General features: G+C 48.3%; 1 protein-coding gene and 1 pseudogene across 1 annotated transcript in view; both read right to left on the bottom strand.

Annotated features, from left to right (window-relative positions):
* TFCP2L1 (transcription factor CP2 like 1) overlaps nucleotides 1-8,828 on the bottom strand; it is a 73,459-nt gene extending 64,631 nt beyond the window's left edge. Inside the window, exons 1-2 of the mRNA XM_012468368.3 lie at nucleotides 8,687-8,828; nucleotides 4,775-4,926 (exon numbers count right to left, since the gene is read on the bottom strand). Coding sequence (XP_012323791.1) covers nucleotides 4,775-4,926; nucleotides 8,687-8,748 — 214 coding nt within the window. The 5' untranslated portion in view covers nucleotides 8,749-8,828. The remainder of the gene's footprint in view (nucleotides 1-4,774; nucleotides 4,927-8,686) is intronic.
* An 11,722-nt stretch (nucleotides 8,829-20,550) lies between these two features.
* On the bottom strand, nucleotides 20,551-20,684 carry LOC135277166 (U1 spliceosomal RNA; annotated as a pseudogene).
* Between the last annotated feature and the right edge of the window lie 4,784 nt (nucleotides 20,685-25,468).

Genomic DNA, 25,468 nt, shown 5'->3' on the forward strand with positions numbered 1-25,468 from the left:
CCCCACCCCCCTACAGGCCCCTGTGTGTGATTTCCCCTCCCTGTGCCCATTATGTTCTCATGTTCTCATTGTTCAACTCCCACTTATGAGTGAGAACATGCAGTTTTGGTATTCTGTTCCTGTGTTAGTTTGCTGAGAATGAAGGGTTTTTTTATGTTTCAGAAATGTCCCAGCACTTTGAGAGGCTGAGGCAGGAGGACTGCTTGAGCCCAGGAGTTCAAGACCAGCCTGGCAAACATGGCAAAACCCCATCTCTACCAAAATTACAAAAATTAGCCAGGTATAGTGGTGCACACCTGTGGTCCCAGTTACTTGGGAGGCTGAGGTGGGAGGATCCCTTGAGCCTGGGAGGCAGAGGCTATAGTGAGCGCCACTACGCTCTAGCCTGGGTGATAGAGCCAGACCCTGTCTCAAAAAAAATAAAAAAATGTTTCAGAATTGACTTTTTAAATTTGTGAGAAAAAGGTAGGAAAAGTCAGGGAATAACTAGAAAAATAAATAAACTCAGATTTTCATAACACATCATAAATCCAAATACATTTCAGTAAGTGTTAACATTTAGGTACCTCTAAATGAAATTCAGAAAACTACTCAGCTAATTGATTTGGCGATGGGCAGGCATTTTCGTTTAAGCACAAAAGAAATGTTTATTTTCAAAGAATGAAAGATTTGACTATAGACATTTAAAATAGATTTCTACAGAAAAAAAAATCACAACATATACCTCACACCCTAAATACAGTTATCACACAATAAAAGTTAAGTGGCCTGCAACCATCAGAGAAAAATGCTTGCAACAAATGGCAGCTAAAAGGTTGGGATGTATTCTTCATAAACAGTATGCCCTTATCCATAAGACATAAACACCCCAACAGGGAAATGTGCAAAGAACAGGAATATAATAAACAAAAAGATCAATAAATGTATTTTTTAAATATTCAACTGCATAATAATCACAGAAATGCTAATTTTAAGGTAAGGGTGGTGGTATGCACCTATAGTTCCAGCTACCTAGGAGGTTGAAGAGAGAGGATCACTTGAGCTCAGAAATTTGAGTCCAGCCTGGGTGACCAAGCCAGATCCCAGCTCAAAAAAAAAAAAATCCTAGTTTAGGATTAAATTCCATATTTCACTAATCAGATGACAAAAAAACAATAACTAATATTAGGAAAGAGACAATAAAATGTATACTGCTGGCTGGCATGTAAATTGGTACATTCTTCTGAGAAGGCAATTTGGTGATATGCATCAAAAGCCTGTGTTCAAACCCTTTGATCCAGAAATTCTACTTCTTAGGTATTTATTTTTAAAATAAATAAATAATCAGCATTTCACAGGAAGATTTATATACAAGGATGTTGCTCATCATAGCAGTATTTAATTTTTAACAACTGGAAACTAAGTGGCCATAATATGAAATGCGTTAAAGCCATAGAATATACAATGTATCACTATGCAGCCGTTACAAAAGGTAAATCCTCAAATCATTTTTAATGACATGAGAAAGCTGACAATTAGAGTAAAGGAAAGAAAAAGGATATATGTCTGCAGCATAATCACAGAAGATATATATACAAACATGTAGAAATAAGGTTAGCAGTGGTTTCTGGTGAAACTGGAGGGGATTTTAATTTTAATTCCCTTCCTTTTGCTTTTCTAAATTATTCAAACTTTCTGTAAAGAAAATGGATTTTAATAATCTAGAAAATGTAATTTTAAAAATATCTAAATATACCAAATAAATATAAGATGATGAGACCACAGGGGTAATTCCTTTTTCTCTGTTTTTACTGAGCTATGAGAAGATAAAGTTTTTAAGTTCTCTTTTAAAAAACCTAGAAGCCAGGGCACGGTGGCTCACACCTGTAATCCCAGCACTTTGGGAGGCCAGGGTGGGTGGCTCACCCGAGGTCAGGACTTCAAGACCATCCTGACCAACGTGGTAAAAAATCGTCTCTACTAAAAATACAAAAATTAGCTGGGCGTGGTGGGGCGTGACTGTAGTCCCAGCTACTTGGGAGGCTGTGGCAGGAGAATTGCTTGAACCAGGGAGGCAGAGGTTGCAGTGAGACAAAGCTGCGCCACTGCCCTCCAGCCTGGGTAATAGAGCAAGATTCCATCTCAAAAAAAAAAAAAAAAATCTGGGGGGTGGCCAGGCATAGTGGCTCAAGCCTGTAATCCCAGTACTTTCGAGGCCCAAGGTGGGTGGATCACTTGAGGCCAGGAGTTTGAGACCAGCCTGGCCAACATGGTAAAACTCCATCTCTACTAAAAATACAAAAATTAGCTGGGTGTAGTGGCACACGCCTGAAATCCCAGCTACTTGGGAGGCTGACACAGGAGAATCGCTTGAACCCAGGAGGCAGGGGTTGCAGTGAGCCAAGATCATGCCATTGCACTCCAGCCTGGGTAACAGAGTGAGACTCTGTCTCAGAGAAAAAAAAGAGTTGGAAGAGGTGGAGGAAAGGTAAGGAACTCAGCTAATGGCCTGACCAACTGGGGCAGGGAACAGGGCAGGGACAGACACATAATATCTTGGTCCAGGAGCGAGACCTCAGACCTTGGACCCACTCCTCAGCACCACAGGACATAGCCAAAAAGAAGAACCAGGCCAGGCGCAGTGGCTCATGCCTGTAATCCCAGCACTTTGGGAGGCGGATCACAAGGTCAAGAGATCGAGACCATCCTCGCCATGATGAAACCCCGTCTCTACTAAAAATACAAAAATCAGCCAGGTGTGGTGGCACGCGCCTGTAGTCCCAGCTACTCGGGAGGCTGAGGCGGAAGAATCACTTGAACCCAGGAGGCGGAGGTTGCAGTGAGCCGAGATTGCGCCACTGCACTCCAGCCTGGCGACAGAGCAAGACTCCGTCTCAAAAAAAAAAAGAACCACATCAAACCTCAATGGACTCTATAAGCATCTCATTTTTTTCCTGCTAATTTTAAGCAAGAAAGCAGAGGCCCAAAGAGGAAAGAAAAGTGCTCAAAGGTGCATAACTGTTGGTGGCATTTGAACTTCCATGAAAGAGAAAGGCAAAGGGCAGAAAGCATTCCACACACCAGCACATACACACAGTTGACCATGTCACCCACCATCCATGGCCACCGTCTGCTGCAGATGGAACACAGGTCTCAGGGCCTGAGCTGGAAGCTCTAAAGCTGAGGGAGCTCGGCTGAGCAAGACCAACTGAGGCCAGCAGAGCTGCCCCTGAGGATAAAGCATCACCTTCCACTGTGCTGCCTCTATAATGAGAGGGGATTGCTTCTACCCAGAGGGAGGCAGACAGAGCCAGCTGCTACTTCTCAGCTAGTTTCTTGGCCCAGAAGCTGACAAGTTCAGCAGTAAGCAGAGAGCCTGATGACCACGTTGGACTTCCACCCTGGCTGGCTCCCCAAATTGAGGAGTCAAAGTTCGCACAGAGGAAGCTGAACATGTGAGACGCATCGCTACGACATTGCAGCTCCCCCGCAATTCCGTGGGACCCTACAGAAACCAGCGTTCCTCTGCCTTTCTGCTCTGCCCCTTTAAAGTACAGGGGTATCATACAAGTCAGGGTAGAGCAGACACACAGTCGTTTGCTCACCCTTGCTGGATGCCTGGGTGGGTGGCACACACACAATAAAAGACAAGGTAGAAGGTGACAAATCCACATGATGCTAGGGTGGTCATGAGATGACCCAGGAAGAAAGTGCAAAAAACACACACTCATAATCATGAGAGGAATCATAAAAACACTATCCATCAGGACATTTGCCCATGGGTTCTGACAAAGGGAACCAGCAACTGAACAACCACTATCACACCAGGCACCTCACAGACCTTCGTTCTTTTAAACTCCACAAAATTGTACTTCTTGTTTTACACATGAGAACTCCAAGGCTCAGAGAAAAAGAAAAGGCAGCTCAAAGTCACAGAGCTAGGAAGTGCCAGAGTTGGAATATAAACTCTAAAGCCCGCTTCTCTCAGGACACGATGAGGGAACTTGTCCCCATCGCCATAGAGGGCTTTTGTCCAGCATGGATGGGACCCTGCTCCTGTGCTGCGCAGGACATGGGCCAGCCTTCCCACCGCTGCCAGGTGCAGCTCCAGAAAGGACCCAGGACCTGGGGTGCTGACGGTACTCAGTCTATGCCTTCAAAGGACACGATCGTGGTCACAATAAATGGTAACAAAGTGTCCAGGCCCATTGGCTCAGGCCTATAATCTCAGCACTTTGGGAAGCCCAGCCGGGTGGATCACTTGAGCCCAGGAGTTTGAGACCAGACTGGGCAACATAGTGAGATGCTCCACTCTACAAAAAACTTAAAAATTAGCCAGGCATGTTGGCATATAACTGTGATCACAGCTACTCGGGAGGTTGAGGTGGAAGGATGGCTTGGGCTGAGGAGGTCAAGGCTGCAGTGAGCCATGATCATGCCACTGCGTGTCAGCCTGGGCCACAAAGCAAGACCCCGTCTCAAAACAAAAAAAAAAAAGAAAGGCACAGTAATAATGCTACCAGTCACTGAGCATCTGCTCCATGGAGGAGCTAGAGGAGGAATGAGGACTATTACCTGTTACTTACGTACGGTATCTGATGTTCCCATTTTTCAGATGAAGACACTGAGGCTGGAGGGGGTCACAGAGTTGGGAAATGGAACCTGAACCTGCACCTGTTCTCTTTCCCGAGCCCCACCTCAGCGCTATGACAAAGTAATGAGGCCCAAATGGGTCTTTCACAACAATTCCCCACTGATTCCGGGTTCCACCCTGGCCCGGGCCTCCGGCCGCTACCTTGGTTGAGGTAGGTCAGCGTCTCTTCATGCAGCTTCACGGCTGGGGACGTGGCAGCACACAACACATACTGCAGGGGCGGCAGGCGGGCCTCGTTCTCAGGGGACAGCTGGGGCTCCTCCTGCTTGAAGATGGGCAGAGCGAGCACATCACTGCAACACACAGGAAGCAGAGGTCAGAAGCGGAGCCCCATGGGGCTCCTGCACAGGGCCAGGGCGAACCTGGAGAGATGACACAGACCACTGGGGCCCAGGACGACACAGCACATACATCGCAGGGTGCTCGCTGCACTCCTGCAACCCTCGTACTCCAGATGCTTTAAAACAGAGGAAACCGCTCCTTCACGACTCTATTTTCACTCAGTGACCCCCAAACACTGATTCAATCGATGCATCACGGAGGTAAACGGGCAAAATTACCTAACATCTACAGAAATCCTCTTCACGCCAGAGACAGGCTAGCAGAGAAGAAGTGACCTTCAGAAGACATTTATTTGGTGTCTATCCACAAGTGATCACTCATAAAGTTTTACTTTCAGAATAAAAATCTAAATAAAAATTTTAATTTTTTAATCAACAACTGTATTTACCAGCCATTTGTCTTACCATTACAACCCTATCCTCCAGGTTCTATAAACTATGCAAATGAACAAAACACTTCTTTCCCTCACCCAGGCTGAGACTTGCCTCCATCCCTTCTAAGACGGGACAATTGGACACTGATTTCAGGGTCATACAGATCTGTCCAAAAGGCAAACAAGAAGGAAGGACCTTGGCTTCAAGTCTGGTTTTGAGTTTTTTGTTTTTGTTTGTTTTTTTGAATTGGAGTTTTGCTCTTGTTGCAAAGGCTGGAGTGAAGTGGCATGATCTCGGCTCGCTGCAACCTCCATCTCCTGGGTTCAAGCGATTCTCCTGCCTTAGCCTCCCAAGTAGCTGGGATTACAGGCATGAGCCACCACGCCCCGCTAATTTTTGTATTTTTAGTTGAGACGGGGTTTCACCATGTTGGTCAGGCTGGTCACAAATTCCTGACCTCAGGTTATCCACCCACCTCTGCCTCCCAAAGTGCTGGGATTAGAGGCGTGACCTACCACGCCCAGCCCAAGTCTGTTTTCTTATCCAAGTGGGAAATCTTGAAATGCTTGCTCCAAGTTCCTTTTCCGCCACCTCTTAACAAAACTCCCCATATTAAAAAAAGGAAAAAATATCATTCTCACATCAGCCTACAACTTAGTGAGGAACTTGTTTCTAGATGTACTATTTAGGCCAGGCACAGTGGCTCATGTCTGAAATCCCAGTACTTTGGAAGGCTGAGGTGAGAAGACTGCTTGAAGCCAGGAGTTCGAGACCAGCCTGGGCAACATAGTGAGACCACCTCCCCCCGCCATCTCTTAAAAGAAAAAGAAACAAAAAATCCAGCATTTTTTAAAAATGCCCTCGCAAGAGACAAAGAATTCCTTGAGAACATGAATGACCTACAGGCAGGCGAGGCTTGTTAAAGGTCTCTAAATTATGAGCAGCACAGAAACAGGTGCCAAAAAAGCACCAGTGCCCTTATCTTGATAACCCTCCTCCCTTCGTGTGTCCCTGACTAGGAATCCAACTGGCTGACCCCACTTTTCTGTATAAACAGAGTCACTGGTACAATCTGTTCCTCGCACATCATAAACCAGCGTCTCTACAACATAAACCCGGCACACACCCCAACAAGGTCTAATCAATTTTCAGAAGAGAAAAAGCCTGGCAATGAACATACACCTGGAAAACCTGCCCTGTGAGGGCCTCCCCTGTCACCATCCACTGCCAAAAAATAAGGGCACAAGGCAGTCTCGGCTTCCCCCACAGGGCGTCTTCCTTTTGTGTGAGCAGAGCACACTCCCAGCCCAGGTGATGCTCTAGGAACACTGGGGACTGCACAATTTCATGTTCGCCCAGACCATGTCAAGTTAATAATCCATGGACTGCTGCCTTTACATTTTTTAAAAAGGGGCGGGAGGGTGGAGGGAGTTAAGAACCATCACTCAACAGTAACTTGTTTCAAACCTGGCATCCTTATTTGCCAAGGAATAAAAGTCATGAGAACATCAAACAGAAAGGGGTAAGGGAGTAAAGGCCTCTGCCCTGGTGAGGTCAGACAGCTTGCAGAAGATCTGTGAAATGAGGAGATGACCAAAAATAAAATACAGAAAACCCGAGGAAAAGGACAAGGCCCTCCCTCTAGAGTCAGGGAATCAGGGGCATGTGCACGAACTCCCACCTTTGCCCTCACTGAGGCCAAAAGCCCCAGCTTCCAAGAAGTGGAATAAAAAAGAGCATGGACTTCTTTATCCACGGTCCCCTAATGACCCCAGAAACCAATATGGTGTTACAGCACCATCCACTCCCAGAGATGGCCCTCCGCCTTTCACCAGATCCTAAAAGGTAATGTGAGGTACTCCAGACAAATTTCCATCTCGGTAGCAAATGGCAGAACTGTACCTTCCACGCAAGGTAGAATTATTCCCTAACGGGGTGATGACATTGTGGGTATCTAGGAAGTTTTAAGTACACTCACCTTCAACTCAGGGTCACCTTCGAACTCATTTTTAATATATGACAGCATACTTACTGGCTACAAACTAAAATTCAGGCAAAACTACAACTAAAACTTAGTACAGCAAAAATGTATTCCATTGCAGCATTTCTGATAAGTGAACGGACACTTCATCTGTGGGTGATTAACATCTCCCCCTGGGCTTCCAACAGCCCCCGGAGCAGCTTCCCTTTGGTGGCATCCCCGTGGTCTGCCGGGTGGCTGTCAGCCTTTAAGGGTCCAGAAGCAGTCCATCTCCTACTGCTTTGACCCATGAATAAAAACAGCAGATACATCGGCTAAACCCAATCATTCCTCCACCTTCAGGAACAGGGGATGTCTTCAGGGAGGACAAATACCTACCAGCAGCCAGGAATGACCAATAACGTTTTAAAATCTACGTGGGAACTTCTTGGGGCCAAAACGAGCACTGAAGGTGGCCGTGGTATGGGGGCTGTCAATGCCTGTGACTCCTTCACCCTCATAATTCATCTTCCCTGAGCCCATATCAAATGCCTTTTGGGTTAAATTAGGCACATTTCATAAACTGTGACTAGGATGGAAATAAGGACAGGCTAAAGCTGGTTCAGGCGAGTTCACAAAGTGAAATGACTGCCCATTAGTCCCGGCCGGCAGCAGAGCAGGGAAAAACAATTCTCCAGGAGCAGGGGCACGCGGGGGTCCTACCGGTAAGAGGGGGCTGTGGGGAACCGTGCACAACACGCAAGCCTTACTTTCCCCTCTGAAGAGCACTACTCAAATCCCTGCAGAAGAAGAAAGATTTCCATCAAGGGCAATAACCACGCGGGCCTCGGGCGAACACGCGCAAGACCATAGCGGGGAGCGGGCGGCCAGCCCCTCCGAGCACGCAGCCACTGGCCGCCGCCCGCCCCTGGGCCGACGAAGGGCACTCCAGAGGGCGCCAGGCAGGGAGAGGGGCCCCGGCGGACATGGGCAAAGAGCAGGGGACGAACACGGGCACCAGACTGCTGGCAGGAAGTTTCCTGACTTCACCGACACTCGCGGGTAGGAGGGCCGCGGGAGGCGGATGGGCCAGGCAGGTGCGCGCCCCACGCCCTCCCTGCAGTCTGGGGGGAGCCCTCGCAGACATCGGGCTCTGAGCGCCCGCCTCCCGGGCTGGCCCCCAACTCCGCAGGTCGGGTCCCGCCGGCGTCCGTCTGTCAGTCCCTAGGCTGGACGCTGGGCAGGTCTCTCAGTCCCCAGAGGGCGACAGCGGGAGGCCGGGGCCCGGGGGGCGCCCCCTCTCCGCCCCCGGACATCCGACGGCGCCTGGCTCGGCGGCCCGGCCCGATCCCCTCGGAGGCGGCGCGCGGCCCTTACCGCAGGTAGCTGCCGGAGTTGTGCTGGTTGTAGTGCTCAGGCTGCGTGTGCCAGAAGAGCATGGCTGGAGTTCCCACGCGCCCACTGGGGCGCGGCAGCCAGCGTAGACGCGGGCTGCGCCGAGCTCTCACCGGCACCCGAAAGCCGCTCTCGGAACCCGCGGTGCGGGCCGGCTCGGCACATTTATGTGCGGCCCAGGGGCGGGACGGCGGCGGGACCCGCCCCGCAGGAAGCGCGGTCGTGAGGGCGGCTCCTCGCGGCCGCAGCACCTGGCCGACGGCGCGCGTGCCTTTACCGCGTGCGAGCGCGCCTCTGGGGCGGCCGGACCAGAGGGGCCGGGGCCGGGGCCGGGCGCCCTCCCCCAAGCTCCGATGTGGGGTCCAGGTGCCCCTTGCCGCCCCGAACCCGCCCCACGCGGCCCCTCTGCCCTCTGCTCCCGACTCTGTGCCCAGGGCCGGTCTCCGGAGCGGCTCCGTGGTTGGGGAGAGGCTGCTCAGAGCTTTGATGTCGGAGATTCCAGCCTAGGCCATCTCTGCCCATTTTCCTCGCTCTTCTTTTTTCATAGCACTTCACACGCTCTGAAATCATGGCTTTTTTTTTTTGAGACGGAGTCTTGCTCTGTCATCCAGGCTGGAGTGCAGTGGCGCGATCTTGGCTCACTGCAACCTCTGCTCCCAGGTTCAAGCGATTCTCCTACCTCAACCTCCTGACTAGCTGGGATTACAAGCGCCCGCCACCATACCCGGCTCTTTTTTGTATTTTTAATAGAGGATTCACTATTAAATGTTGATCAGGCTGGTCTCGAACTCCTGACCTCAGGAGATCCCCCCACCTCGGCCTCCCAAACTGTTGAGACACCAAGCCCAGCATTTTTTTTTTTTTTTAACTTGTGTATTGATTGTCTTTCCCATTAGACTGTAAGCTCCAAGGGGACAGGGCCTGCCTGGCTCCCTAACACCTCATTTTACACTGCCGAGAACAGTGCGTGGGACACAGTTAAGATGAATACTTGTTGAGTAAACATGAAAAAAAAAAAAAGCTGGGCGTGGTGGCTCACGCCTGTAATCCCAGCACTTTGGGAGGCCGGGGCGGGTGGATCACGAGGTCAAGAGATCGAGACCATCCTGGTCAACATGGTGAAAGCCTGTCTCTACTAAAAATACAAAACAAAAATTAGCTGGGCATGGTGTTGCGTGCCTGTAATCCCAGCTACTCAGGAGGTTAAGGCAGGAGAACTGCCTGAACCCAGGAGGCGGAGGTTGCGGTGAGCCGAGATCGTGCCATTGCACTCCAGCCTGGGTACCAAGAGCGAAACTCCGTCTCAAAAAAAAAAAAAGAAAAGAAAAAGAAAAAAAGGAATGCATCAAGGGAGTAATCAGAGAAGGCTTCCTGGAGGAGGTGACATGGAGCTGAGGCCTGATGGATGCTGAGGAAGCATCTCTGTGAACAATATCTAGGGGAAAAATAGTTCCTAGCAGGGGCAACAGTGACGACCAAGGCCTTGAGGAAGACCTACTTGGCATGGCTGGTCCTGGGGAGAGCTTAGATGAGGTGAGAAGGGTGGGGAAGATCAGAGGGCCTGGCAGTCCAGGACAAGGAGCTAGGATTTTACTCTATGTTTTAAGCAGAGGAGTCACATGTCACATGTATGATTTGCCTTTTGGAAAGATCAGTCTGGCAGCAGTGTAGACAGTGGGTCATAGGGTGAAGGGGAGGGCCATTAGGAGGGAATGGAGTTCCATGGAGCCCTGACCCACATCCAGGTGCTGTCCGGTCCTCCAGTACATGGCACAGCACCTGGCTCAGAGGAGATGGGGATTCTGTCCCTCAGTATTAATCCAGTCAAATGACATCCCTTGGAGACATGGGTCGAGAACTCCTGCTCCCCAAGCATGGATGTGGGTGAAACCCTCCCTCACTCTGCTGCTCCTGCCTCCCTCCCTCCAGCCACAGGTTACAACTGGCAAACCACTTCCTCTGTGCAGCCCTCAAGGACTGCCACCTGCCCACTGTTCTACCCTGTTAGGAGAATGGAAATCTTTCCCCAGCTACAAGTGGTGCTGTCACTAGACAGTCTGCCAGCCATCGGCTTCTCCAGGAACTGCCCCTGCTCAGAGAGCAGCCTCGCCCTCTGTCATGTCCCTCTTGGGATAGCCCACTTCCCGTGACTATCCCAGCAGGAGTATAAAAGCCTGGCCCTCTCTGCCCGATTGAGGGCAGCGCTGATGCGGTATTTTAGCCCCAGGATTCCTCATGAGGACAGCTGAAGCTGTGTCCTGCTCAGGGTGTCCCTCCGGCTTCCTTCCAGTTCCTTGCCCAGGGGTCAGTCTTAAGGCAACTTCCAAAGAAACATCCTTAACACCAACCCCCACAACCCCACGCCATCAGGGGCCACGACAAACCCACTGTTTAAATCGGTGGCACTCTGGGGTGGTCTGGAAAGAAGCTGTCCTCTGCCGGCCTCATCCTTGAGTTCTAACTGGAAAGGCCTGTGGGTAAGCAGCAGACAGTGCAGTGTGGTCAGGGAAGTAAAGGTTGCCCTGGGAACACAGAGGGGGACTTTGGAGATCCGAAGAGGCTCCAGGTGAAGTGATGTCTCCTGACAGATGGGTGAGTAGAAGTGAAACCAATCTGTGGAGATGGAGGGAGAGTAGAGGCTCCTGCAAAGGCCTGGACGAAGGGAAGTCAATATTATAATGGCTACCTGGGTTTACTACTTAGCTCCATCTGAATGTGTGACCTTGGGTGGAGGAAATGGACCTCATGCTGCTTCTCCCAGCAAGAGATGGTGTCTCTTTCCCTCCCTTCCCCCTTCTGTATAGGTTGGCCCTATGACTTGCTTTAACCATAGAATGGAGAGGAAGTAATGCTCTTCCCCTCTGGGCTGGCCCCTAGGCAGCTTTTTTTTTTTTTTTTTTTTTTTGAAGTTTCACTCTTGTTGCCTAGGCTGGAGTGGAATGGCTCACTGCAACCTCTGCCTCCTGAGTTCAAGTAATTATCCTGCATCAGCCTCCCGAGTAGCTGGAATTACAGGTGCCCTCCACCATGCCCGGCTAGTTTTTTTTAATTTAATTTTATTTTTTATAGAGTCTCACTCTGTTGTCCAGGTTGGAGTGCAGTGGCGCCATCTTGGCTCACTGCAACGTCCACCTCCCAGGTTCAAGCAATTCTCCTGCCTCAGCCTCCAGAGTAGCTGAGACTACAGGCATGCACCACCACACCCAGCTAATGTTCGTATTTTTAGTAGAGACGGGGTTTCATTATATTGGTCAGGCTGGTCTTAAACTCCTGACCTCGTAATCTGCTCGCCCCAGCCTCTCAAAGTGCTGGGATTACAGGCGTGAGCCACCCATGCCCGGCCAATTGTTTATATTTTAAGTAGAGACGGGGCTTCACCATGTTGACCAGGCTGGTCTCGAACCCCAGACCTTCAAGTGATCCACCCACCTCGGTCTCCCAAAGTGCTGGCATTACAGGTGTAATAAACATCTTCTCTTAACTCTCCCAAAGCTCTGAGCCACCAGGTAGAATCCATATGCCCTATTGGAGAGGGAGACCTGGCCAGCCTCCAATTCCTCCAGCCACCCAGCAGAACCCATCTAAGATGCCCCAGGGAATTGCCTCCAACCACAACTCATAGAACTGAAGCAAGCCCTGCCCAAAATGCAGCCTCGTGAGCAAATGGATGACTGTGGCCTTACCCCACGAAGGTGTGGGCTGGTTTGTTTCATACAAATGGAAAAATGTTACACTGGATCTGTTTTGCTATTGGGAATAATAAGGCCTCATTTCATGGTTGTGGTGAAGCTTAGGTTCAGGTGAGTTTAGCTTCTCAGGAATGACGGCTCTCATGACCTAAGTATGACTCTATCTGTGTATTTTGGGTGCCTGCCTACCTTCTCTCCCTTTGTAGGTTTTTAACAACGTGAGAATAGAATTCTAGAGAGACAGCATTTGAGTCACGCTGTGTGAACAAAAATGCATCTTTCTGCCCATGACTCTCTTACAGGGCACAGTTAGGACTAGTCTGGACCCCTGGGGCGAACAGTCTGGTAAAGAGGAGGAGAAGACAGATGTGCAGGAGATGGCCTGCCAGTCCCCTTTTTATTTTGTGAATGTTCACAATTCCCATGGTGGGAACACTGACTTTTCCTGTGCGCCAGACCCGGAACCATGCTCTGCCATCTCCTGACACCGAGAAGTAGAAACATCACCTTATGATTGAAGAAACAGGCTTGGGAGGCTGACTGCCACAGCTGGGATTTGAGGCCAGGTCTGTAAGTTCAACAACCGTACCCTGGCTCTCATCCATTCCTGTCTTAAGGCCCTGCATTCCTTTCTTCACCCCACACTGGGCAAAGGTGCTGTGACCAGGTGTCCTCTGCTCCCAGGCTCAGTGCAGGGTCCCTGCAGAGGCAGCGGTAAGGGCCCCACTGAGTACTCAGGAGTCACCTCCTTAGCAGCTCCACAGGGATTCCCAGCTGCTTTCGGAAGAGGTCACGATGAAGACTGGGCTTCATGTCTGAGAAGACGGTTTTGAGGCATGAATAGGAGGTGAAGGATGGCCAAGGTAGAGGGCGGGATTTAGCCAGAGGGAAATCGTATGCAAACATGTTTATCACAGTGTTGGATGCTCTTGGGATCAACAGCTTCCAGAGAAGGAAGCAGAGAGCAGAGGACAGAGTTCAGCCGTGAGGGTCGGTGGATCCTGTGTGAGCTCTGGGGCCAGGCTGTCGCCAGGCTGGAGTGCAATGGCGTTATTTCGTCTCACTGCAACCTCTGCCTCCCAGGTTCAAGCGATTCTCCTGCCTCGGCCTGTTGAATAGCTGGGACTACAGGTGTGCACCACCACGCCCAGCTAATTTTTGTATTTTTAGTAGAGATGGGTTTTCACCATGTTGGCCAGGATGGTCTCGATCTCTTGATCTTGTGATCCAGCCACCTAGGCCTCATAAAGTGCTGGGATTACAGACGTGAGCCACCGTGCCCTGCTGGGTTCAGGCCTTTATACATCACCTTGACCAGTCATGGACAGATGTGGTGGCCCTGGGGAAGGGACATGACTTTGGGCAAAGTGGCTCAGCTGAGTCCTGGAGAGGGAGCTATCAGTGTTATCACCTGCCAAGGCTCCCGGCAGCAGGGGCCTGAGTGCCGCGGCTGGAAAGGAAACACCTTGGCTGGACATGATGGCAACCACCACGCTCTCCAAGCTCAGAATCTTTGTGGAATAAAGATGATGCCTCCCTCATGGAGCCATTGGGAGCATTGAGAGAGACAGGATAGGGCGTGCAAGGCAGGCTCGCCTGGCTTCTCTAAGGCCCTTCACTTTTCGGTTTTGGGTCAGCAATCTCACTTTAATTTCTTCTTGATTGTCCAACAGCATGTGGTTCATCAAAAGCCCTGTGTGCTGCTAAGGATTACATTCTCTGTAAGTAAGAAGAGATAGAGGCTTGTTTCTCCCTCAAGTTCCAGAAGTCTAGAGTTCATGTCACCCGCTAGGGTACCCACGTGGCCCATGTGGCTGCTGAGCACTTGAGAGCTGGCTGGTCTGTATGGAGATGTGCTGGAGATATAAAACCTGTATATGAAAAAAGAATGGAACCTAGCCCCTCAGTAATTCCTTTTTCTTCTTTTTCTTTTTTTTGAGATGGAGTCTCGTTCAGTCGCCCAGGCTGGATGCAGTGTGCGATCTGGGCTCTCTGCAACCTCTACCTCCCGGGTTCGAGCAATTCTCCTTCCTCAGCCTCCTGAGTAGCTGGGGTTACAGACACGCATCACCACACCGGCTCATTTTTGCACTTTTAGTAGAGACATGGTTTCACCATATTGGTCAGGCTGGTCTCAAACTCCTGACCTCGTGATCCACCCACCTCAGCCTCCCAAAATGCTGGGATTACAGGTGTGAGCCACCATGCCCGGCCACTCCTCAGTAATTCTTATACTGATCACATAATAAATGATAACAATTTGAATGTATTCAGTTAAATACAATATATTATGAAAATTAATTTTACCTGTTAATATTTTTACTTTTTTTTAAGACAGAGTCTTGCTCTGTCGCCCAGGCTGGAGTGCAATGATTCCATCTCCACTCACTGCAAACTCCACCTCCTGGGTTCAAGTGATTCTCCTGCCTCAGCCTCCCTAGCGGCTGGGATTACAGGGGCCCACCACCTCACCTGGCTAATTTTTGTATTTTTAGTGGAGATGGCGTTTCACCGTGTTGGCCAGGCTGGTCTTGAACTCCTGACCTCAAGTGATCTGCCCCACCTTGGCCTTTCAAAGTGCTGGGATTATAGGCATGAGGCACCATGCCCAGCCTATATATGCTTTATGTATATGTGTATATATATATATGAATATACTTTATATAAATGATTATAGGAGTGTGCCATCACACCCATATATTTTTATATATATAAATTTATGTATATATAATTTATATATACACATATATATTATATATATAATATATATTATATAATTATATATACTTTATATATATGTATATATATTTTATATATGTATATAAATTATATATACATATATATGTATATATATGTATGTATGTGTATAAACACACATACATACATATATACCCCCATCTACTTGGGGGTACAGCAACTCCTCCCAGATTGGGAAGGAGGGAGGGAAAGAGAGAGGGAGACAGACAGAGAGAGAGAGAGAGAGAGAGAGAGAGTCTGGGCTATTTGGTGCATGACAAAATAGAGAGAAAGAGAGCATGCACTGGATTGTGAAGTACACTCTGGTGTGAGCTTGCTCACTGCAGCCTCAAATTCCCAGGCTCAAGCATTCCTTACAGCTCAGCCTCCTGAGTAGCTGAAACTACAGGCATCCACCACGCCTGGCTAATTTTGTTTAGTTTTTAGAGATGGGGTTTCACTATGCTATCCAGGCTGGTCTCAAACTACTGGAGTCAAATGATCCTCCTGCCTCAGCCTCCTGAGTAGCTGGGATTACAGGCACGCGCCACTATGCCCAGCTAATTTTTTTTTTTTTTGTATTAGTAGAGACGGGGTTTCACCGTGTTGACCAGGATGGTCTCGATCTCTTGACCTTGTGATCCACCCGCCTCGGCCTCCCAAAGTGCTGGGATTACAGGCCCCCTTTTTTTTTGAGACAGAGTCTTGTTCTGTCACCCAGACCGAAGTGCAGTGGTGGAATCTTGGCTCACTGCCACCTCTGTCTCCCGGGTTCAAGCGATTCTTCTGCCTCAGCCTCCTGAGTAGGTGGGACTACAGGAGCACACCACCACACTGGGCTAATTTTTGTATTTTAGTAGAGATGGGGTTTCACCACATTGGCCAGGCTGGTCTCAAACTCCTGACCTCGTGATCTGCCCGCCTCGGCCTCCCAAAGCACTGAGATTACAGGCGTGAGCCACCGCACCTGGCTGCTACACACTTTTAAACAAAGAGTTCTCGTGATAACTCATTCACTCACAAGAACAGCACCGAGGGGATGGTGCTAACCCATTCCTGAGAACTCCACCCCATGATCCAATCACCTTCCACAAGGCCCCACCTCCAACCTTGGGGTGAGGGGAAATTACAATTTGACATGAGATTTGGTGGGCACATAGCTCCAAACCATATCATGGGGTCTCACTGTATTGCCCAGGCTGGTGTTGACACCTGGCCTCAAGCAATCCTTCTGCCTAGAACCCCAGTCCCTCCCATGCAAGACCCTGCTCTGACCCTCCACCTTCTCCCTCTCTGGCCAAGATTGCTTCCATCAGTCCTTCCAGCAGCAGTCAAGTTTTCTCATTCTGATAAGGGCTGCCCTGCTCCCTGCCCAGTAGTCATGGCGAATTGCCCTGTGGAGTCACCACAGGCACTTTGGCACAGTACCCTCCCTCTAGGGTCAAACAAGCACCCTGTTATCTGCTTCACAGCTCCTTCTGCAAACCGCCCTGTAACAGGTGCCAGTCTCTGCAGGGGGTCATGGGGAGCACCTCTAACCCAGGGACTGCTGCTCCAGAGAAATGGCGGAAAGCAGTGAGTGAGACAACAGAAAGACTCTTGGAGGGGGCACGGCTGAGGCCAAGGAGGGAGAAAACACAAGTGCTCCCTGTTCATCAGGTCATTTAACCCTCCACATCCTAGGGAGGTAGATGTCATCACACCTGTTTCACTGATGAGAAAACTGGGCCCCTGAGATCCAGCAACTTGTCCAGACTTGCACAGCTATAGGGCGATAGAGCCAGGACAGAGCCCAGGGTGGTCTGCTGGCTTGAAAACCCCGGCCCCATCTGCTGTGCCAAGCTGAAAGGACAGGTCAGACAAGAAGCTGGAAGAATTTTCTTGAAGAATTTGACACACTGGGAGCTCCCCAGTGAAAGAGCGCAGCCAGATCACCCTATAGTGACAATGTGTCAACAGCCCCTTCCATACACTACTGAACATTACATAGGGAGACCCTAACATAGGGTCTCGCTATGTTGCCCAGGCTGGTCTGAAACTCCTGGGCTCCAGTGATCCACACACCTTGGCCTCCTAAAATGCTGGGATTAGAGGCATGAGCCACTGCACCTACCCTTGATGAGAGTCTTAACCTCATTACCCTCGACTTTCTTCCAGGTGAAATGGGACTACTTTCCAGGGAAGTTTTCAGGCTCACATGAGAGACTGTGAATGAAGTGCCTGGTACAGCAGCAAATACACACTAGGTGCTCTGTTAGTATTTGCTTCTCTTCCCTGGGTTCAGTCCTACCCAAAAGCATGGACGGTGTGTCTGTGTCTGTTGCCTGCTGAGCATGGTCTGATATTGGAGAAACATCGCCTCCACCCCGCGCTGAGATCAGAGAACCACAGATGTCCTTGGACTGCTCCTACTGTGCTGCCTACAGTAGCCAGAGGCAGGGATATCTTTCCTCATTGCCTTATCCGCGAATGCAGCAGGCACGTGCCAGGGTTGCCTAGAATCTTTGGTGCTCTTCCCCATGCTTTGTTGACAGGTAGTTCATTAAATCTAAGTTGCCATCAGTTGTAAGATGCACGATTATTTTATGGACCAATAAGAGGAAATGAAGGCAATTAAACACAGGCGTAATGCTTTCTTATCATTTAGAATTTGTATTTTGTTCTTGAAAGATCTCATTTAAGGCCAGGCATGGTGGGTCATGCCTGTAATCCCAACACTTTGGGAGGCCAAGGTGAGCAGATTGCTTGAGCCCAGGAGTTCAAGACCAGCCTGGGCAACATAGGGAGACCTCATCTCTACAAAAAATACAAAACATTAGATATGGTGGCTGTCTGTAGTCCCAGCCTGTATGGTGGCCTGTAGTAGCAGCTACTTGGGGGAATGAGAGATGAGCTCTAGCTACTTAGGGTCCAACTTGAGCCTGCAAGATTCAGGATGCCATGAGTTATGATTGTACCACTGCACTCCAGCCTGGGCAACAGGGTGAGACCCTGTCTCAGAAAAAGAAAGAAAGATCTAATTTATATTTATTGAACTGTAGATCTCTCTCTTTCTCTTTTTTTTTTTTTTTGAGACGGAATCTTGCCCTGTCGCCAGGCTGGAGTGCAGTGGCAGCATCCGAACTCACTGCAACTTCTATCTCCTGGGTTCAAGTGATTCTCCTGCCTCAGGCTCCCAAGTAGCTGGGACTACAGGCACACGCCACCATGCCCAGCTAATTTTTTTTTTGTATTTTTAGTAGTGATGGGGTTTTACCATGTTGCCAGGATGGTCTTGATCTCTTGACCTTGTGATCCGCCCACCTCGGCATCACAAAGTGGTGGAATTACAGGCGTGAGCCACCGCGCCTCGTCAGAAGTGTAGATCTCTCTTGTGCATGTGTTTTAGAAGGACCCATGTTTAGTGTAGAGTCCTCTGGATCCCTTTTATACTCAGAGTTGTCTGTGTTGCTGGTTTGGCACCATGGACAGTGCGCTGGGCCCTCAGGAGCATTGATATTGCAGCATTTATGAACAGTGTCTCACTGTTGGCCCAGGATTTTCTTCCAACCTGCTGATTTCCCTCTGCACTCTTTCAGTACAGAGATTTCATGTATGTGCAGGCAATGTCAACCACATTACCAAACTGCCACATGGCAGAGGCATCACCCACTGTCAGAAGCATCCTGATTTCAGACACGTGAAAATGCGGGGAAAACGTGTGTTTTAGAATCAACGAAATAGGCTGGCTCCCCAAAACTGTGAATCCTGTCTTCTTCTGGAGGTCAAAGTTTGCTAAGCTGCATTTCCCAGCTTCCCTTGCAGGCTGTGACCCAACTTCCACCAATAAGATGCACCCATAGGAGGCTCTGATTTGGAAGCAACATGAAACAGGCTGCGGGGAGGTGGTCTGTTGCTGGTACGGGAGGCAGCGGGAGCAGTGTTTCCGGGGTTCATCACAGCAATTACACAGTGTGTTGTTTCTGGAAGCTTTGCCTGGATCTGCTTATTCAGCCCTTTTAACAATTCTGGCGGGGATGAATTCCTCTCTGCCCCTACTAGTTAGAGTTGCCCACTTAAGATTTTTTTTTTTTTTTTGAAACGGAGTTTTTCTCTTGTTGCCCAGGCTCAAGTGCAGTAGTGCAAACTCAGCTCACTGCAACCTCCGCATCTGGGTGCAAACAATTCTCCTGCCTCAGCCTCCCGAGTAGCTGGGATTACAGGCACGTACCACCGCACCCAGCTGATTTTTGTATTTTTAGCAGAGACGGAGTTTCGTCATGTTGGCCAGGCTAGTCTGGAACTCCTAATCTCAGGTGATCCACTCACCTTGCCCTCCTAAATCGCTGGAATTACAGGCGTGAGCCACTACGCCTGGCCCACTTAAGATATTTTATTTCCTTTTTCCTTGTCAACAAAACCCTGATTTTACTGGGGGATCAGCAATGTGTGCCCAGCTAAAAAAAAATATTTCCTAGGCTCCTCAAAGAGAGGGCTTACCACATGACTAAATTCTGGCCGATGAGATGTAAGCAGAAGTCGATGGGCGGAGCTTTGGGAAAGATTCCATTGCAGGTGAGCCGGCCCCAGTGTGTCCCCCAAGGTAAGGTCCCTCAGATGTGTTGCATGGGTCAGCTCCCCAAACTAGGGTTTCATTTTGTTATTGTTAATTGTAGCCATAGGGCACATATTTGAGGGAAGTAGCTTCAAAAACAAAATCACACCCTGAAATATTTATCTGGAATTCTGGAAAGGCAACAAAAATATGAAGCGTTAGGTTTCCTGCTGTATACTGACAACCCTCACAGGAGACAAGGGACATTCTTTTGGTTCTGTACACAGGTTTGTACCTGATCCCCATTAGCATGATAGAAGTCTCTAGGCACAAATTGGTCATGTGTTTCTGTACATAATGTTAGTTCAGGAAACATTTGACAGGCCAGAAGCTGACTCTATTGCCTTGTCTTTTTTTTGAGACTGAGTCTTGCTCTGTCTCCCAGGCTGGAGTCCAGTGGTATGATTTCAGCTCACTGCAACCTTCGCCTCCTGGATTCAAGCGATTCTCCTGCCTCAGCCTCCCAAGTAGCTATTACAGGCGCCCGCCACCAAGCCCAGCTAACTTTTGTATTTTTAGTAGAGATGGGGCTTCACCATGTTGGCCAGGCTGGTTTCAAACTCCTCAACTCAACTGATCTGCCTGCCTCAAACTCCCAAAGTGCTAGGATTACAGGCATGAGCCACTGCACCCGCTTGCCTCTCCTTTTCTGAAGTAAATTTTGAATTCTATGACCACTGACTTGGGTTTTATTTTGTATTTTCAAGCTTTGTCATTGAATTCTTTAATGTCTGTCATATAGAAAACCTGTATTTGTAACTCAACAAATGCTGATTTTCCTCACGTTTGTCCTATACCCCTTTTGGTATCCTCAGAAGTTGTTTTTGGTTTCCATAATGACCCTGTTTCTTTCTTTATTTGGGGAAATCGCAGGGGTCAGCACATTCGGAGTGCAATGGATGAGCCTCGCCCTGAGAAAACCACCTTCGTGATCATGGTATCTCCCCCGCCAGGTAAGTATGACCCTGTTTCTTTATGTTTTAAATTGGAATAATTTTGCCTTGTGAAGCTTTAAAATACGATTATAAGTTTCTTTGCTGATTAGGTGGTCTTGTGCAGCAACATGCAACACCTATTTCACACTGGATTCAGCACCAGCTCATTATATTCTGTTGAACCTAATGGGGAAGTCCAAGTAGCATCTTTCCCGCCTAAAAGTTCCTAATAGCTTATACAAATACATTTTATTGCAAAGGAAGATGGGAGAGAGAGCCGAATCAGTTGACCAGCCTCCTTTTGCCCTTGCCTTTTCTGCTTCCCCACTGCTTTGAAGGTAGATGTGAAGGCTGGAGCTCAGGCAGCCATCTTGGGAAAGCTAGATGTCCATTCTAACACTGAGCAGAAATACAAAAGGAGCCTGAATCCCTGGAGACATCATGAAGCCATCACTTCAGCCTTGGATTACCCAGCAGATCCTAGTGGATACTAATTGATCCTTATTTGGTATCTCAAAGCAGAACCTGCAGTTTGGGAATTGGCTGAATGGAGAGGGTTGGGTTTGGGGCTGTAAAGGTTAAGTTGTGGCAAGCTGGAAAGGAAAGGGAAGGGAGGAAGGGAAAAGAGAGGGAAGGAAGGAAAGGAGGGACGGAGGGAGTTTTCTACGCACTGGGAAGATCTAATTAAGGGTTGCCTTTCCACCTAGACCTTTTGTTTCAAATAACCTCAAGGCATGGGCAGAGGGGTAAGGGCAAAGGGCAGAGATCATCAGTTACCGAGCCGGAAAAAAAAAAAAAAGATTTTTGCAGTAAGTATAATAGCGATGGGATTTGTGTCCAGAATATATTAAGACTTTCCATAAATCAATGAGAATACAACAAACCACCAATCACATAATGGGCAACAGAACTGAAAAGGCATTGCTCAGAAGAGAAAACACAAATTGCCCAAAAATATATCAAACATTGCTCAACCTCATTAGTAATCAGGAAAACGAATATTCTGGCCATGAGATAAGATTTCACGGTCAAAAGACTGGCAAAAATTTTAAAGTCAGAAGACATCGAGTATTGGGCAGGATGTGATGGTGTACATTGATACAACTCTGTAGAAAATAGTCTATCAGGAAACAGTCGAACACATACATACTCCATGACCCAGCAATTCCACTCCTAAATATACAGACCTTCTCTACTTATGCTTACAGTGATTTGGCATATGGTATTTTGACTTTACGATGCAGCAAAAGTGATACACATTCAGTAGAAATCGTACTTCGAAGATGTTAGGGCGATCTGACTGCGACATCTGTCAGCCCATTGATCGCCAGGGTTGATGTGGCTGATCTGGCTGGCTAGGCGGGTGTCCCCTTCCTCCCTCACTGCTCCATGTGCATCCCTCCCGAAGCTGCGTGCTCGGTCGAAGAGGATGACCATCCCCGATAGAGGAGGATCGGTCTTCGGTCAAGGGTATATGAGTAGCTGCGCTCCCCTGCTAGAACCTCCAAACAAGCTCTCAAGAAATCGTACTTCGAGTATCCATACAACCATTCTGTTTTTCATTTTCAGTAGTGTATTTAATAAGTTGCATGAAGACTGGGCATGGTGGTTGACTCCTGTAATCCCAGCATTGGGAGGCTGAGGTGGGTGGATCATTTGAGGTCAGGAGTTCGAGACCAGCCTGGCCAACACGGTGAAACCCTGTCTCTACTAAAAATACAAAAATTAGCTGGGCCTGGTGGCGCATGCCTGTAATCTCAGCTACTCAGGAGGCTGAGACGGGAGAATTGCTTGAACCTGGGAGGCAGTGGTTCCAATGAATCATGATGGCACCATTGCATTCCAGCCTGGAAGACAAAGCGAGACTCCATCTGAAAAAAAAAAGTTACATGAGCTATTCAATACTTTATAAAATAAGCTCTATGTTAGATGATTTCATCCAACTCAGGCTAATGTACGTGTTCTGAGCACATTTAAGTTAGGCTAGGTTAAGCTATGATATTCGGTAGCTTATGGGTATGAAATGCATTTTCAACTTACAATATTTCCAACTAACAATGGGTTTATCAGGATGTAATCCCATCTTAAGCTGACGAACATTTGTGTTTTCTGGAGCAATCCTGAACATGTAACCAGAGATCAGTTGTAAAAAATCTTCAGGGCCGCAGTGCACATAAAAAATAGAGGCGGTAGGGACCCATCGTCACCTGTAGAATGGAATAACAAGTTTCTTAGCAGTGAAAATGGGATCAGTATAGCCACATGCATCGACATGCTTCAGTGTTAGAAGCATAACGTTGAAAGGAAAAACTGAAGTTGTAAAAGAATTTTCTATGTGGAGAAAGTGCAAAAAAGGGAAAAACAGCAATATAATAGAAAGAAATCTATAAATATGTGGGAAAATGTAAAGAAAAGTAAAGGAATGGTTAATACAAGATCAGGATTTAAGTCTCCGTGGGGAGAGAGGATGTGACTGGAGGGGGAACCAAACTTCTAAGTTACATGTTCTGTTTCTTAACCTAAGTGTGGGGGTGGAGGGCGAACATCGGCGTTTGTTTTCATTCTGAAATGTCCGTGTATGTGACGTGCACTCTTTTATGTATGATGCATTTCACAATCAAAACAAAACAAAAAACCTGGGAGAAGCAAACTATTGGGCTGTGGTTACTCGCACATAGATTTGACCAGAGTAATAGTCCCTGCAAGCAAAGTTACTATATTACAAAAAAATTAGAAAATAAAAGGCTGGCTACAAGGCTCTGACCCTGAACTCATGCCAACAGGAAGCCTATTGCTAAAGCCCTAATTATGGTTTCTGGGAGGGGCACCTCTTCAATGCCCACACCAGCCATGGCCCGGGGGATAATGGGTCAGGAGGATCCCCATGGATGGCACACACAGGAGTGTCTCACTGAGGGAATGTGTTGTCTTTCCGGGTCCACAAGGGGGTGTAGTTTTAAGGGCAAGAACTTCCCAGCGCCATGCCCCCCTCCCATGCCTCTCCATTTAAGGGTTTCTGTTTAACTTTCACGGGCGGGCGCGGGAAAGAATCAAAAGTCAATCACTCCAACGGAAGTTTAAAGGAACGCTTTTCATTGGCCAGGGGTCTTAGAGAAGGTGGGAATTCCTACCAGGTTAAAAGTCCCCTTCTTCCACACCCCTTTGGATTCCATACTTGGGTCCCCTTCCACACTCCCTTAGTGGAAGCTTTCTGTCTTCTTCTTCTTTTCCTCTTTCTCTACCTAAATAAATCACTTTTCTGCAAAAACTTTTTGGGTCTGGTATTTACCTTAGGAGTGCACTCACTGCATCCGGCATGAGCCCCTCTCCCATTCTTGGGTGAGTAAGAGACCAAGAACCTGAAAAAACATTCTCTCGGGGGAGCTGTGCCTCCCCTGCACCCCACAACCCGGTCACATCATGAGCTGGCCAAAGGACCACTCCACTGCCCAGGCTGCAAGTCTTCAGGATGTGATCACATTCTGGGGCAGTGATTGTGATGTGTTTCCTAGTGTCTCTTTTTTGAATGAATCCTTGTTGTAGATACCCTGTTCTTTCCCTACCACTGTATATTAGGTGTGTTTGGGACAGATGATTTACCTTTCAGATTATGAGTTGCAAGTCCCTAACGAGATACATCCACTCCTGATGGAGAGGACAACACACCACCCAGGGACTCTGGACTTTGAGCTCGTTGCAATCACTGGATGAGAGGCGGGCAGGGCACATGTGTTCTGTGGATGGGAAGGACACGTGATGGGTGGTAGACGGCCCAGGGAGAGGACAGAGTGGAGACTGCTCCTGGTCACCAGTATAAGCATCCCTCTTCTTCCTTATTAAACCCTGATTTTGTGGGAGAACAATGTGCTTAGCTAAAACAACCACAAAAACTGTATTTAGCAGTCTTCCCAGCAGTTGGGCAGCCATGTGACGAGGTCCTGGCTGATGAAATCAGGTGAAATTTGAGTGCGGCTTCAGGGAAAGCTTCTTAAAAATAGGTATATAACTCAGCTAGCAAGTGCCCTTCTGCCCCGGCCTTCTGTCTGGAACATGGACGTGAATGTTGCAACGGCAGCAGAAATCTTGCGATCATAAGGCATTCTTAATGATGGAAGTGTGGACAGAATGTCTGTATTCCCCTCAAATTCATATGTTGAAACCCTAAACCCCAGTGAGATTCTATTTAGAGTAGGGAAGTGATGAAGACTGAATGAGGCCATAAGGGTAGAACCTGATCTATAGAATAGGTGTCCTTAGAAGAAGAGAAACCAGAGCTCCCTTGCTCACTCTCACTGGCTCTGGGTCCCCTGTTGCATGCTCAGAGGAAAGGCTATGTGAAGACAAAGTGGCTGTCTGCAAGCCAGGAAGAGGGTCCCTACCAGAAACCAAATCCTGCCAAGAACCTTGGTGTTGAACTTTCAGCATCCAGAACTGTGAGAAAATAAATTTCTGCTGTTTAAGCCAACTAGGCTGTGGTATTTTGTTATGGCAGCCTGAGCTGACTAGGACAGAAATTGTGTATTATCATTAGATGGTAGCATAGAAAGGTAGAAGAATTCTGCGATGAATCAAGGAGCCAAGAAATAGATAATTCAATACTAATGGTTGGAGACTTCCACCTCACTTTCAGTACTGGATAGAACTGAGCAGATAGAAGATTAATAACACTATAAACCAACGAGTCATAAAAAAACACTCCAACCAACAACAGTGGAATGCACATTCTTCTCAAGCACATGTGGAACTGTTTCCAGGATAAACCACATGCTAGGTCATAAAATGAGCCTCAATCAATTTAAAAAGATTGAAA

The sequence above is a fragment of the Aotus nancymaae genome, unplaced genomic scaffold (genome assembly GCF_030222135.1).
Source record: "Aotus nancymaae isolate 86718 unplaced genomic scaffold, 86718_ANA_hifiasm-v0.15.2.pri h1tg000029l, whole genome shotgun sequence".
Taxonomy (NCBI): Eukaryota; Metazoa; Chordata; class Mammalia; order Primates; family Aotidae; genus Aotus; species Aotus nancymaae.